At 48.7% G+C, this 16731-nt stretch overlaps 1 protein-coding gene across 4 annotated transcripts in view; it reads right to left on the reverse strand.

Annotated features, from left to right (window-relative positions):
- Positions 1-16731, reverse strand: part of myrf (myelin regulatory factor) — a 154700-nt gene that overhangs the window by 24702 nt on the left and 113267 nt on the right. For all 4 annotated transcript variants that reach the window (XM_055649569.1, XM_055649571.1, XM_055649568.1 and 1 more), the window contains 4 exons: positions 6569-6769; positions 4630-4738; positions 2716-2825; positions 664-824 (listed from right to left, as the gene is read on the reverse strand). In XM_055649569.1, the coding sequence (XP_055505544.1) occupies positions 664-824; positions 2716-2825; positions 4630-4738; positions 6569-6769 (581 nt within the window). The remainder of the gene's footprint in view (positions 1-663; positions 825-2715; positions 2826-4629; positions 4739-6568; positions 6770-16731) is intronic.

The following is a 16731-nucleotide window of genomic DNA, read 5'->3' on the forward strand; positions in this document are numbered from 1 at the left end:
TGTTTTCTTAATGCAATGCTCCTTATGTATTCTTCTTTAATGTATCTTGCTCAGTGAACTGGTTGTATCAAGAGTAATAATCCAAGCCTGCGAGAAATTGCAGAGAATCATAGACCATCGCGTGAACCAATCTCCCTCCCATTGACTCCATCTGCACTTCATGCTGCCTTGGCAAGGCCACCAGCATTATCAAGGACCAGTCTCACCTCTGCTTCCCTCTCCCATCAGGCAAGAGGTACAGAAGTTTGAAAACACACACCTCCAGATTCAGGGACAGTTTCTTCCCAGCTGTTATCAGGCAACTGAACCATCCTATCAACAACTAGCGAGTGGTCCTGACCTCCCATCTATCTCAATTGAGACCTTCAACCTATCTTTAATTGGACTGTACTGGACATTATCTTGCACTAAACGATATTCACTTTATCCTGTATCTGTACACTGTGGACAGCTTAATTGTTATCATGTATAGTCCCAAAGCGTACACCTGTCCACTTCCTCCCCAGATGCTGCTTGACCCACTGACATCTTCCAGCATGTTGTATCTTGATTAAGTACAATCCAGCCCATTTTGACTTGGAAAACTATTCAGCTAACTCACAAACCAGGCTGAAGCCCACACAAGGTCCCTCATCTCTCAATGTTCTGGCTGCATTCCTGTACCTCAGTGTCCCCCCACTGACAGTGGACTTCATGCTGTCCAGACGCTTTAACCGGGCCAGTTTCCGACTCCATGTCTCCAGTTCGTTGATCCGTGTCTCGAGGTTGTCAGTTAGTTTACAAAGCTCCTTGACTGCCCCAACATTCTCCATGAAAATCCGTTCCTGCATGGACAGAAATGGGAAGGAAAAGCAAAAAGGCCAGCATCAAAATTAAGTAAATTGGGTATTATACTGACACAGGTATTATGGCATTGCATTATATAATTGAAAAGGCACCAACCACCTGCTGTGTAAAAAACTTGCACCCCTCTTTTAAACTTTGTCCCTCTCACCTTAAAGCTAAGTCCTCTAGACTTTGTTATTTCCATCCTTGGAAAACGGTTTTGATTGTCTACCTTATCTATACTGTTCATAATTTCATAAACTTCTACCCGATCTTCCCGTAACCTCCTACGCTTCAGAGGGAAAACAATCAAAGTTTGTCCATTCACTACTTTAAGAACATTAATATTCCTATATTTAGTTTAGTTTAGTTTAGTTTAGAGATGCAGAATGGAACCAGGCTCTTTGGCCCACCGAGTCCGCACCAGCCATCAATCAGCCATTCACACTAGTTCTATGTTATCTCACTTTTGTATCCACTCCCTGCACACGAGGGGAACTTTATCAGAGGCAATTAACCCACAAACCTGCACATCTTTGGGATGTGGGAGGAAACCAGAGCACCCGGAGGAAACCCACAGGGATAACGCGCAAACTCCACACTGGCAGCAACCGAGTTAAGGGTGGAACCCGGATCTCAGGCATTGGAAAGCAGCAGCACTACCAGCTGTGCCAATAGGCTGCTCTTCATCGAAGATTTTGCATTGATCTATAAATTCTCCCAAGGAACCATTTTTTAATAAGCTCTGCATAAAAGGAAGTATAAAAGGAAATAAATGCATAAACTCACAGTTCAATCCCACCAAACCTATTCCATTTTTCAGGTGAAGTTTCCACCACACTAGGTATCCTAGGACTGTTAGTTCCTATGAATAGCCTTTCTGCATTGGTATAAATCTAGAATAAATTCCCTGTGGGAAACATACGGATGTTCCAGAACAAGGGGTCACCGTTTAAGGATAAGGGGGAAATCTTTTAGGGCCGAGATGAGAAAAACATTTTTCACACAGAGAGTGGTGAATCTCTGGAATTCTCTGCCACAGAAGGTAGTTGAGGGCAGTTCATTGGCTATATTTAAGAGGGAGTTAGATGTGGCCCTTGTGGCTATAGGTATCAGGGGGTATGGAGAGAAGGCAGGTACAGGATACTGAGATGGATGATCAGCCATGATCATATTGAATGGCGGTGCAGGCACGAAGGGCCGAATGGCCTACTCTTGCACCTATTTTCCATGTTTCTATGTTTATTTTCCTGTAACTGGGCATCTCTTGGACTTTTCAACAAGCCTGCTGCCTGGATTAGATAGCGTTTCAGCTACAGAGGGAGGTTGGGGAAAAAAATGGCAGCACAGTGGTGCAGCAGTAGAGCTGCTGCCTCACAGCAGCAGAGACCTGGTTCGATCCTGACTATGAGTGCTGTCTTGTGTAGTTTGTTCATTCTCCCCGTGACCGTGTGGATTTTCTCTGGGCGCTCCGGTTTCCTCTCACATTCTAAAGACATGCAGGTTTGTAGAGTCATAGAGTCATACAAGTGTGGAAACAGGCCCTTCGGCCCAACTTGCCCACATGTTGCCAACATGTTCAATCGACACTAGCCTGTCTGCATGTGGCCCATAACCGTCTAAACCAATCCTATCCATGTGCCTGTCTAAATGTTTCTTAAACGTTGCAGGTTAATTGGTCTCTGTGAATCGTCCCTAGTGTGTAGAATAGAAATATGTGACAGGTTATTGTTCGTCAGCAGGACTCGGTGGGCCGAAGGGCCTGTTTCTACGATGTATCTCTACACTAAACTAAACTAAACTTATCATCAGGTGTTATACCTGCAGGTATGGAGGTGAGAACAGGATTCTTTGTTATATCTGCTCTAGCCACCAGAGGGCGAACCCTACCTTGTTAACCACCAGGAAATTCTCAATGGTCACTCCGTTAGCACAGACCACATCCCCTGACTCCTTCACTGCCTCAGGCAGAATTTCCTTCACTTCTTGTGCAATGACACCTGATGGAAAAAGCACGATTAATATCACAAAAATAGTAGCAGTGAAAGAAAATTGCCATGCCAAAATTAAAAATGTTTTGTATATCTAAGTTGCGTTTGAATGAGTGCAATTAGGAATTATGCTGGTAGGAACTGCAGATGCTGGTTTATACTGAAGGTAGACACAAAGTGCTGGAGTAACTCAACGGGTCAGGCAGCATATTGAAGATGGACACAAATTGCTGGAGTAACTAGTTCTGAAGAAGGATTCTGACCAGAAAGGTCACGCATCCTTTTTCTCCAGAGATGCTGCCTGACCCACTGAGTTATTCCAACACTTTATGTCTATCTTGGGAATTGTGCTGGTATATATTCACCACAAGGTGCTATCCAATGTCAAATCCGTCGTTCAGATGTAGATACGGGGAACTGCAGAGGCTGACATGAAAAAAGACACAAAGTGCTGGAGGAACTCAGCGGGTCAGGTAGCATCTCTGGAGGATATGGATAGACGACGTTTTGGGTCGGGAAACACCCCTCCCCATCACCTGCATCCATCTATCCCTGACCAATCTTTGTCCTGACCCCTCCTCTCTTTCAGCTTTCCTCCTCCCCCCACCACACTCAGTCTGAAGAAGGGTCCCGATCTGAAACCTCACCCATCCATGTTATCCAGCGATGCTGCCTGACCCGCTGAGTTACTCCAGCACTTTGTGTCTTTTTTCATGTCTGCCTCTGCAGTGCCTCGTATCTACATCTGAACTTGCAGACTCCAGCACTTACTGTGCGTCCAGTTCATGATGGCTACATTCCAACACATTATTTATTATCCCAGGTCCCAGCTTTTCTACCTGTTAAGATACTGATTAAAAAGCTTAATGATGTTAAGCTGGAAAGAGTGCAGAGAAGATTTACGAGGATGTTGTCAGGCCTTGAGCCTTTGAGCTATAGGGAAAGATTGGTCAGGCTAGGGCTTTATTCCCTGGAGAGTAGGAGGCTGAAGGATGATCTTACAGAAGTATATAAAATCATGAGAGGTAAAGATAGGTTGAATGCACTTTTAGATATGTTTTTACCCAGTTTTGGCGAATCACCAACCAGGGGACATAGATTTAAGGTGAGAGGAGAAAGATTTAATAGGAACCTGAATGGCAACTTTCAGGGTGCTGGGTATATGGAATGAGCAGTTTTGGTCCCCTAATTTGAGGAAGAACATTCTTGCTATTGAGGGTGTGCAGCGTAGGTTTGCAAGGTTAATTCCCGGGATGGCAGGCCAGTCATCTGCTGAGAGAATGAAGCGGCAGGGCTTGTATACTCTGGAGTTTAGAAGGATAAGAAGGGATCTTATTGAAATATATAAGATTATTAAGCGTTTGGACCCGCTAGAGGCAGGAAACATGTTCCCGATGTTGGGGGAGTCCAGAACCAGGGGCCACAGTTTAAGAATAAGGGGTAAGCCATTTAGAACGGAGACGGGGAAACACTTTTTTTCTCACCGAGAGTTATGAGTCTATGGAATTCTCTGCATCAGAGGGCGGTGGAGGCCGGTTATCTGGATATTTTCAAGAGAGAGCTAGATAGGGCTCTTAAAGATAGCGGAGTCAGGGGATATGGGGAGAAGGCAGGAATGGGGTACTGATTGGGGATGATCAGCCATGATCACGTTGAATGGCGGTGGTGGCTTGAAGGGCCGAATGGTCTACTCCTGCACCTATTGTCTATTGACCCCACATCCACCTGAAGCCTGGAATGCCAAGTCCATAGACAACCATGGGACCTGGGAAGCAATTGTTTCCCTTCCATCCTCCGACCAACTGGAGCATACCTGTCTGAGAACCATTTTCCAGGCCTGCTGTGGCAGCAAACTCTGGCTTGTACTGATACTGGACGAGCCGCATCTGTGTGATCCTCCTCAACTGTTCTGTGGTGTCCACCTGCCATGATAGAAAAACAGCTTGAAGATGCCCTCCCCAAAAATCAAGTTGCATGAAATGATCCAACACAAGGTTGCCTCGCTGCCCAAACCATCACACTGGAAAACCCATGAACTGGACACAGCGCAGAGGAATGCACACTGGTCTATGCTTCTGGGAACGACTTTTAATTCAAACCCAGTCCAAAGGAACGACTACATTTAAAAGAAGCACATACTTTCTCTGAAAGGAAAAGACGGAGTTACATTGTACGAAACCCACACCTGAATCATTAAAGTTTTCTTTATCTTCACAAATGGGACGCACAGTGGTGTAGCTGGTAGAGTTGCTACCTCACAGCACTAGAGACCCAATTCAATCCTGACCTCGGGTGCTGTCTGTGCAGAGTTTGCACGTTCTCCCTGTGACCGCATGAGTTTGCTCCAGGTGCTGCGGTTCTCTCCCACACTCCAAAGATGTATACGTTTGTAGGGCTAATTGGCTTTAGTAAGTAGTAAGTCCCTAGTGTGCAGAATAGTGTAAGTGTACGGGATAATCGCTGGTCGGCGTGGACTTGGTGTGCCGAAGGTCCTGTTTCTTCACTGTATCTCTAAAGTCTAAAAGTCTAAACTAGAATAAAGCAGGTTTGAAATTGGAGAGAATTGTCCCACCGTTTAACTCCGGGTTCTCCGGTTTCTTCCCACATCCTGAAGATCTGTGGGTTAATTGGCCTCAGTAAATTACCTCTAATGTGTGGGGAATGGATGAGAAAGTGGGATAATATAGAACTAGGATGATCGATGGTTGATGTGGACTTTCTTTCAAAGAAAATTGTCATGGTCTTTTATTTCAGTCCTATGGACACAAGCTCTCTTTTAGTATGGTATGTTAGCATTCATAGTTCTACTGCAGTTGTACAGGGTCTTGGTGAGACCACACCTGGAGTATTGCGTACAGTTTTGGTCTCCTAATCTGAGGAAGGACATTCTTGCCATAGAGAGACTACAGAGAAGGTCATATTGAATGGCGGTGCAGGCTCAAATGGCCGAATGGCCTACTGCACCTATTTCCTATGTTTCTATGTCTATGTTTCTATTTCTGATATTCTGTCATTCCTTTAGTCTCTCTCTGGTCTAATTGCATAGTATGCAAAACAAAGTTTTTCACTGTAAGTCTGGGCAGTCTCAGGAAATTCTTAATGTTTCAGAAGGTTTTCTCTCACTTTAGTGTTCACTTGAGAAACTTGATTAATGGTTAATGGTTAAATAATCTTTTCAAGAAAAGTTCATTTGCACTCTTTACTTCAGACCTCAGATTGTAGAGGTACAGCGTGCAAACACGTTCTTCGGCCCACTGAGTCCGCACGGACCAGCAATCACCCTGTACACCAGCACTATCCTGAAGGATAATTTATAATTTTACTGAAGCCAAATTTGTAGTTTGTACGCTCTCCCCGTGCCCTGCGTGGATTTTCTCCGCGATCTTCGGTTTCTTCACACATTCCAAAGACGCACAGGTTTGTAGGTTAATTGGCTTGGAAAATGTAAAAATTATCCCTAGTGGGTGTTGGGCAGTGTTAATGTGCGGGCGGGGACCGCTGGGCAGCGTGGACCGCGTGAGCCGAAAGCGCCAGTTTCCGCGCTATATCGTTAAACTGAACTAAACTAAAATTAACCTACAAACTTGTACGTCTTTGGAGTGTGGGAGGAAACTGGAGCTCCCGGAGAAAACCCACTCACAGGGAGAAGATACAAACTCCGTACAGACAGCAGCCGTAGTCAGAATCGAACCCGGATCTCTGGCGCTGTAAGGCAGCAACTCTACCACTGCGCCGCTGTGCTGCCCTCTCACCTCTTGGATGTTCTCCTTTGCCCGAGCATCTGATGGGTGCATTAATGAGCCCATGACCTTGACGTTGCCATGGACAACCAGCGCTTCATCAGGACGGTCTGTGTTAATACCCACTCGACCGTGGTGGAAGACCGTGTCCGGAAGTTGGCCACGCTGCCACAGGACATCTGTGTCGCTCTCAAACTGTCCAGGGTTTGACGCCTGTAGGGAATACCACATGGAGTGGATCGGTGGAATACATGGTTGGAGATGGCCCCTGGTAGACTGGCCTGGAGTGTCCACTGGCTTGGGTCTGGGGAAAACTTGGGAGAAGTGCCGGAGAGTGGGTCAATGCCTCTGGAATCATGATCAGGCAACAGTCAATCCTACCTGGTGGGGAGGAGGGAGTTAGTAGAACTTCACACCCCTGTATTGAGGGGTCATGACTGGGCAGGCTTCATGATGGGCTCTATCCACCCACAACAAACTCACCCACACGTCACTGGTATAGTTGTGGCACGGTGGCGCAGCTGGTGGAGCTGCTGCCTCACAGTAATTCGATCTGGACCTCATGTGGTGTTTTTGTGTGGAGTTCGCACGTTCTCCTTGTGCCCACATGGGCTTTCTCTCGGTGCTCCCATTTTGTCCCACATCCGTAAAACATGCGGGTTTGTTAGCTGATTGGCCCTCTGTAAATTTCCACTAGTGTGTAGGGAGTGGATGCGAAGATGGGATAACATCGAACCAGTGTGAATGGGTGACTGATGACCTGCATGGACCTAGTGGGCCAAAGGACTTGTTTCCACATTGTATCCCTAAACTAAATAGGCATGGCCACAGAAAGACAATACTCTGCTTCCCAAGTGATAAGATCTCATTCCTTTGTCCAGTTAACGACATCCAAAATAGATGATTTATTTTCTGCTGCTGAAGGAGACTACATTGAACGTCAGTGAGGGCACATCCAGCAGGATCAGGGCAGAAGCACTAGCTACTTGGAGACAGATCTGGGAAAAAACCCTTTGATCATGGTTATTAATGTTGAAAACATTTCATAAACTGAACAGCAGTATCAGGAGGTGAGTCGGCAGGTACTTCACTCTTTCAATCCCACTAAGGAAAGGAGAGCATTTAACATCATTTTTTATTCTCATTACGAGAAACACCATTTGGTTCTGTTTCTATGGAACGCTGCATGGACTCTGTTTCGTATAGTTCGGAGGTACAGCATGGAAACAAGCCCTTTAGCCCACTGGGTCCACACTGCCCATCGATCACCCATTCACACTGGTTCTATGTGACCCCACGTTCTCATCCACTGGAGACAATTTACAGAGGCCAATTGACATATCTTTGGGATGTGGGAAGAAACCCACTTGGTCGCAGGGTGAACGTGCAAACTCCACATAGACAGTACCCGAGGTCAGGATCGAACCGGGCCTGTCGTCGTGAGGTGATGACTCTACTAGCTGTGCCACCGCGCTGCTCTTGACTGTAGTGTTCTGGTGTACCGAGATTTGGACGTTTGAACGAGGAATTGCCAAATGTACATTGCCATAGACGGTCAATGGTGGCTCTGCCTGTACTACTGCTGATGGTGACAGAGACTTGGTGTACACTTTGGTGTAGACATAAATATGGCCTTTCCCTGCCTGGGTTTGGCACAGGTCCAATATAGGAAGCAGGAGAAGACAGTCACTGCACTGGCACCCCCATAACAGACAAGAAACAGGCTTCAATAACATATCTAGATATTAGGGAATTCAGCCAAAGCCCAGGATGCCTGCCAAACAGTGAGAGGGCTGAGGAGTTCATTTGATGGAACAACCATTCCCCCACCCCACCGTCCCTTCAAACCCTCTTCCACTTTTAACCACCGCAATTGCCATGGAAATATGTGCTGGAGCTTGATAAATACATGGAGACAAGCGGGGAACGTCGTGCGACCGGGAACACTAACAAACAGCGTGGGTTCCACCAGACCCGCTCTTAGGTCCAAACTCCATGACTGTGCTGGTAAGAGGCTCAGCAAAAAAAAGTTGGCAAGAGAGTCGGAAATCCGCTATTAGACACAAAAACGGAGCTTTAGGAGCTGTCCATATGGGACATTTGCAGCGCTGCGGTGACAGCAGAGTCAAGGCTGAGCAGCAGTTGGAAGCGGCAGGATGAACAGCCATCTAAGGCCTTGTTTGGAGTCTATACAGCTATGGTTAGATTGGTGGAATGGGGGTAAGGTAATGACAAGGTTAGGATGACACTAGCCCCAAATACAATAATAACATGCGCCACAAACACCACATACCGCCAACGCACAACACACACAGAGCCAAGGGATCCAAATGACAGGTAACAGGAACGGATGCAAGGCAGAACAGACTGAACGATGCCAGGTTGGGGTGAAGCCACAGAGCGAAGAGCGTGCGCGAGTGGTGTGACGCGAACGGCCCCGGAAAAGAGACACAAACGAGTGGTGAAATGGGACAAGTCCGCAAGCAGGTCATCAAGCGAGAACAGAGACTACAAAAGCACGGTCGTGAAGCCTAGAGGCACGGACGAGGGGCGAGTGCGATACGAGGGAACACGAGCCACGGTACTGGTGCGGGTACTTAAAAGGCGGGCCGACCCAGGGATGACGCCAGCCGGGGGGAGGGGCGGGGAGGTGGGAAACCATCAGGTGCAGGGGCCAGGGGGCACCAGCGGCAGTCAAGAAAAGGACACAGGGGGCAAAAAGAAGGGACAGGAAGTGCAATAGGGCAGATATCAACAGTCCCTCAAACCCCCCAGAGGAGGCAGGGAGCGTGGCGAGCGGGCGAGCCGCCAGCACAGAGACCGGGCAGGAATCCGGGGGACGCTCGGGACAGCACGGGGGGGAGGGGGGGTTAGTCTACCGAAGGGCTGCTGGGGGGGCAACCGCCAGGCTCCAGCCCTCTGCCCACCCCAAAGACTCGAGATAGTATGCAGGATATGCTCACGGAAATGTACAATAGGGTAAGGGATAGGGAAATGGGGATGGGAAGGATTGTTGGGAGGGTGATGGTGGGATGAGAGGGGGCAAAAGGGAAAGGATGGGGGTAGGGGAAGGAAAAAGGGAAGGAAAAAATGGGGGGGGGGAAGAGACGCCTAGTGTTCGACATAATGCTAGCCGAATTAAGTAAGCGCATCAAGAGACGCAGGCGGGACGCTCCAGAGGGCTGGCGGGTTTCCGGAAACGGGTGCAAACATGTCCCTCGCAGAGAAACTAGCAAAAAGAAATGGATGGCAACGGGCAACGGAGCAGAAACCCCTGCTACTCTTAAACCCGGTAGCTGTGTCATGAAACTCCCAGGCTTACCGGGTATAAAAATAGCTATAAATCGCGCACCTTGAGTGGAATATAAAACTCCTGGGCAAAGTGTTGATCCTCTGTGACGGAGTCAAGCGACACCAGTGTGGCAACCCCGAAGGGACGAGGGGTGAAAAATTGGGGAGTTGTCGATCGCGCGGGAGGCCGCACCCCCGGCGGAATGGGGCCACAGGGCACGTCGGGGGCATCGGTGTCCGAAGAACCCCCAGATTGGAGGTTAATTTCCGCGAGGGATGGTCCCTGTGACATCTGGCATTTCAACCAGCAGCCAACACGTGGGACAAACTGAATGTATGCCCAGCAAAAGAAAAGTAACGGTATAAAAAAGCAAAGGAGGTCATAGAAAAAAAAATAATCAGTACAAAGACGTGAATGCGGGGTACTAAGAAAATGACTGGGGGCTCAATAATAAATAGCACCGGCAAGAGAGGTGCGTGATGATATATATCCAATAGAAGCAGCTAATCCGAAGAGGTGTGAAATATAGGAAGTAGGAATGAAAAACAAGGGGGCAAAAAATAGACGAGCGGGTGAAGGGGAAGATAGATGTTGAAACCTTGGAACATTGAGGATGGACACAGTGCACGAGGGTGTAAAAATTGCATAAGGCCTGAATGACGCCCGAGCCACAGTTCAAGTCAGGTCGCTACTCCGTGTGCGGGTGGAGGAATCGGTGACACACCATGAGATCTAGTACGTTGATGCGGGCCGGTACGCAAGGAGTTTAGAGGCGCCGAAGGGTCGCTACCAGGAAACACCAAATCATCACCGCCAGATAGTACCGGAATGGGTAAGGGGCTTCGAGGTAGGAGGTAAGCCGAGGCAAATATGGGGGGGAATGGAGAAGCGCTGGTCGCGGGAACGGTGGCCCTAACCCGGAAGAGGGATGAACAGTGGCGATACAATTGAACAGTAGACAGGTGGGGAGAGAGACCCTGCAGACGAAGGGTGGAACATCCGAAAACTTCCGCATTACAATAAAAAGAAGTGCAAACATCGGTTTGCGCGCAGGAATAAAAAAGTGAGCGCAAGGGAGCAGTCCGCAAAGACCAGTACCGACAGAATGAAAAAGACAGGCTGGAAGGCCCAGAGAGACAACCCGAATTAACCAAAGAGGAGGCGCAACATGGACCGTGCGTGTGAGCCGAATAATTGCATGGGAGGTAGCCACCAAAGTCAATGAGCCTAAAAGAGATGGGCAGGACCGATATCATAGCAGACGAGCTCGGTTACAAGTGGATAACGAAATAATAGGGCGATGGTGTGGCAAAGGAGATGGAAAGACGACTGAACCGGAATGTAAGAACAGATATAGGGAAGAGCAGGTGGATATTGGGAATAACGAGATGAGGGTGGGGTGTCAGAATAGGGGTCTGGTCGTAGCATGCGAATAGGCGCCTCGACCTGAAACGTGGCAACTGGGAGGGGGCAGCACAGGGACTTCCGGCAGGTAATCCACCTTGGTAAAAAACAAAAAACGGAGGGGGATCTAACTCACGACGGCTGAGGACGAGACGGGCCAGAGGACCCGTGATCACCTGGGACAGTGCCACATAGGAGGGCAAGGGGGTGGGCCGGTCTCCGGAAGATCGGACCAGACAGAGCGGAAGGGTTGCCGTGACAGAAACCTGAGCACTCCCCCGTTCATGGAAGGGTGCGGCGCGAGCGCACACACACGGGGGGACCGGGGGAGCAGGGGGGAAAAGCAAATGGGGACAGCAGGGGGACACAGCTAGTCACCCAGACATGCAAAACAATAGCGGGGCAGAGCAACAGGCCCTTGGGCCCGCTTGGCCCAGAAGGAAATGGGCCGGACCAGCGTTCCACCAGCGACAGATCCCACCGGCCTGGGCTGGCTCGTGCCCCCCAAAAACCGGCCTTCAGGCCCTGTGCAAATGTCGTGTAAATGGTGGTTAGGTACCCGCCTCAACGACACTTTCGGCAGCTGGTCCATACATAATCCAAAGCCCTCGGGGTGAAAAAGGGGACCCCTCGGGTTGCCTAAAGGAATGCGATCCCCGCATCATCGGGGGCGGTGGGGGTTGGGGGCCCACGGAGGCCACAACGACCAGGGAGCAAACGCCATGGCACACGAGTCCGACAGGTATCCCACGTCCTGCCACACTCCCCGTACTGGAAAATATATTCAAACAGTAAGCCAAAATTAACCGACTACCCCACATTCGTCGAGAGAGATGACGGGGAAAGAGCACAGAAGAACCCAAAGAGCTCAAACACAGGGAAGTGCAATCACGACACAGGCAGTAACCCAAGATCAGGATTGAACCGGCGTATTTGGTGTTGCGAGGCAGTGGCTCTTTCAGCTGCGCCACTGTGCCACACTCACAGAAGGCAAAGAGATGCCCCATCTACATTAGTCCCACCGAGCTGCATTTGGCCCGTCTAAACCCCGCGGACCGTTCCGACCAGGACCTGCGCAAGGGAAGCGATTACCTTGCCCGATAGTAACCGAGATGGGTAGTTTTGTACTTCTCCCCCTGCCCAACGTGGGTTTGCTCGTGGTGTGCTTAGGGAGCCGTTTCCTCAATCGCATACGCCAACACGACAGAGGACGTTATAGGAAATTGAGAATCCCAGTAAGTAGCTTCGGGAAAATTGTAAATTGTCCCTATATGATAGAGCTTTGCTGTGTGACGGTGGAAGCGCTGTCACGCAGACTGTGGGCATTGAATGGGGGGCCTGTTATCAACTCGTGCATCTCTTAAAGTGTCGACAGGTTGACCAAATCTCAGCACGGTTCTCGCATGTATTGCCGCAGGGGGCAAAACACTGCTCCCTTCAACGGTGTCGTAGGGGGTAATATTCAATGTTTAGTTTAGTTTAGAGACCGTGGCGGGGTCGAAACGCTACCCTTCAAAAACAAAACACACCGAGCCCACGCTGACAAATTGCAAAACCACTGACTCACTGCCCTATTCTGTCAGCACAGGACAATTTTACACGTTTGCACTCAATGAAGATCAGGGAAAATTTCTCTGTGTACAAACCACAGTATGGCGGTTTGGGGGAGTGAGGAAATGGGTAGGAAATGGGAGCTCCCAGGGAAACCTACACAGTCACAGGAGAACGTACAAACTCCACACAGACAGCCCTTGTAGAGATCAAAACGCCTCATGTCTCTGGTGCAGTCAGCATAGCTGCCGGGCACTCTCGCACCGGCAGCGAAGAAAGAGGAGGAGGTCAACGCCCGTAATAATATGTGACCACAGCGATAAAGCAGAGATTGGCTTTAATGACCAATAGCTAATTGACAAATGAGTCACTGATAATATAGTGTCAGGGGGTGGGTTCTCCGTGCATGCATGGTGCCATAAAGGGGGAGGAAGAAGAAGAAAATACAGCCCTAGCCACACTTGGATAATTGGAACTATTATTGTTCCCGCATTTACGGTAGTAAGCAACGGATGTCAAAGCTGTTGCCGAAGGGTGAAATGGTAACATCAACCTATGAAGTAAATGCAATGGAAGAGTGAAAGGAGAAAAAATGCTGTATACAAAAAGAAGATCCCACGAGCTGTGGAAAAAACCCTAACAGCCGGATGCATTTAATCATGTTCATATTCAGGGCAAGGAGGAAAACACTGTAAATAGCAGGCAAAAAAAGTAACTGTATCCAGACTAGAAGGCCTTTCCAAGAATTATGGGGAGTAAGAACGTAGCGGCGAAGTGGGGACTGGTAATTTTATGTCAACAAGGATGCTGTCAGCACAGAACCACTGTTTAAGCTCCGCTTTTGATTATACGTAGTCATTTTATGTTCAACAACAGTACACCAGCGTTGTGACGAATACTCAGCACTCAGGCAACCAAATAGCTCGGGCGGGTAAACGGCCATGAAGTCTTTGTCCCGGGTCACCAAGGACCCAGAATAAAATACACGAAATACCCATGGTTCTCCAGAGTGATGCATAAGCCCGACTCTCGCTGTTTTACTGGGGGCGCCAGCACTTTTGGCCATTGTGTATTAACTGGTATCTGCCAGTATTTGGAAAGGGGGAAATGCAGCGACGACCTGTGGTGGTCATGGATAGCCGCCAATAGTGCATGGAGCATGCTCAGTGCAGGACAGGAATCGCACATCAGCATAAAAGAAAAGCGAATGTAAGGGTTTGTTAGTAGCTTCATTGCAAAGGATTTGAATTCATAAGGGCAACGACTAGGATTCGACTGTCAGTGTGACTAGGGCTTGGTGAGAGCCGGACGAAAGAGAACGCTGAGTATTGCATACCCGTATTTGGGGGTCACTGCCAAATCTGAGAAGGACAGTATATAGCATAGAGTGAAGTGCAGAGAACGGTTCATCCACCTGATCATGGGATAACAGGACTGGTCGTTAGTAAGAAAGACTGGAAACTTGGTTTTACTCCATAGACTTAAAAAGATTGAAAGGGGTCTTATAGAAACTTACAAACTTCATATAAGTGTGTGGCAACGCAGGCCAGATGCAGAAGATGAGATATTCCGCAAATAGTTAGGGAAGTCCAGGGACAAGGGGTCCAGCTTCAGGAATAAAGGGTAAATCCTTAAAACCAAGATGAGAAGAGACTTTTCTTTTTCACACAGGAGATTGGGTAATCTCTGGACTTCTCTCCTGCCACACGAGAGTATATCCCCCCGCCGAGCCGTTCATTAGCTATAGTTTTACGAGGGGAAATATTAGATGTGGGCCCTTGTGGGCTAAAGGGATCAAACAGGTATGGAAAGTAAGAAGGCAAGTACGGATACTTTGTAGTTGTGGATGAATCGCGCATTGGATTTTCATAATTGAGAATGCGGTTGCCTGCCTCCGAAGGCGGAATGGCCTACTCCTGCACCTAATTTCTATGTTTCATTTACTTGTATTCTACTTATTTCAATTGCATGTGAGTTGTCTTAAATTATATTTGAACAAAGACTTAATTATAAAAACCCAGGCATTTAGGAGGGTCCAAAAGTGCATTTGTACATCAGAATGCAGTGACAGACACGTTGGGGGTTTAGACTCCTTGTGGCGTTAACAGTAGCGAGAAGACGGTGAGGAAGCGAGATTGCTCCTGCGTGTTCATTGTGTTATATTATGGATTGAAATGAAAAAATATTGTGTTTAACTTCTGAAGATGACCACTGACATACGGGATCAAGGTTGGGCCAACAGTGCGCAGCGATAAACCAAACGTACAGCACTATGGAGACCTGTTCGTACTCTGGTCCTGTCGTTATGAGGTCTCGGGGTGGCGCTCCCATGACCGCAGCGGGTATGTTTTTCCCCTTCCGGGTGCTGGTCATTGCCGCCCCCTGCGCACAAAGGGGCTAAGACAAGACGTGTCGATTGTAAGGTATGTCTTTGCGGCGAAAACTGTAAAAGGGCGCCCAGTGTGGTACGAATGGTGCGAGTGTACGGAAGATCGGCCTCGACAAAAAGAAAATCGGTTGGGTCCAAAGGGTGCCTGGTTGTCGGCACAGTTTCTATCGAAAGGTCTAAGTTTAAAACACGGCTAAGCCCGAATGTAAAAAAAGTCAGGCGGTACGAGGTCAGGCTGGTCTAGGGGGCTACATCCCCCACTGAAAAAAACGTAGACACCCCATTGGCCGTAAACAGGAAGAAAGTGGTGTAAAGAGTAAATATTGACTCGTAAGCGCGTGTCTGAGCTCCAGTAAGAGAGTAAGTAGGAAATCGTTAGAGGGGCTAGGGCCCACGGGGGATGGCGACCTATCCAAAATGAGCTAAGAGATGCCTTGACCTTCAAGCGCGAGGCATTCATCGGTAACACCCGGCTGGTGTACAAAACCGTCGCGTTGAACCGCAACTGGATCGCCACGTGCGCGGGCGCAGGCCGCAATCGCGCACACCAATAATAAAAACACCCCACCACACACACACACCACTCAGAAGGGGCACAGCACTCACACCACACCAGGATAGCAGGCACGCTAAACCAACACCACAACACACCCACGACACACACACACACACGATCAGGGATAGCGGTGTTCCTTGGAAGAGCGGGACTTTACAGGAAAATTCACGTACCCGGATGAGGAAAGTAACTTCTCCACAGTTCCTTAGAGCCCAGAGAGAGGCGAAGGCGAGTAGTGATGGGGGAGTGGTGGAAGACTGGAAAGAGTGAGTAGACTAAGGGGAAAAGAGAAAATAGACAATGGTGGAGACGGGATAGGTAGAAGTAGAGTGGAGAGACCCTTGTTCAACAGAAAGTAATAACTCGTTTAGCGGCAGTTCGTCGAATACCAGTCCGGTTTTCCGGTGCACGTGGAACTCCATGAGCCAATACAAAAGTCCGCGGTCGACAACAAGGAATATACCAATAAGCGCATAAAAAGCCCTCGACCGCACCAACGATAACGAGAAACGCGATGCGATCCCACACTCCATCGAGCGGCGCGGCACGAGTCAAAAAAGACCTAGCCCTGAGCCTAGACTTGTACCTGCGGGAAGATTTCAACAAAGGAAAAAAAAAACGGTGGGATGCCAAAAAATGGCCGCGAGGACCTAGCGCAAGATCCACGAAGGGTCTGTGGGGCGTAACGGACTAGAATATCCCTTAGCAATGAAGGCTGTCCATTGAGGCTGCCTGCCCCGTTGAGTTACTCCAGCACTGTGTCTAACTGGAGAGGAAGGTGTCTATTGCAGTGGGCAGCCAAGTCTCATTGCTACTGTCTCATCCAATCTCTTCCCAAATGTTTATTTAAACTCCATTTCCTTTTCCAATCCCAGAGAGTTTGTTTAGGAAATGTGAATGTACGGAGATTTCCGACACGTTGAAACTCTTTGGCCCAAGTCAGCTTTGTATCGCTGCCAGAAGTCAGGGGTTTCCCTCCCCGA

Source organism: Leucoraja erinacea, chromosome 18 (genome assembly GCF_028641065.1).
Source record: "Leucoraja erinacea ecotype New England chromosome 18, Leri_hhj_1, whole genome shotgun sequence".
Classification (NCBI taxonomy): Eukaryota; Metazoa; Chordata; class Chondrichthyes; order Rajiformes; family Rajidae; genus Leucoraja; species Leucoraja erinaceus.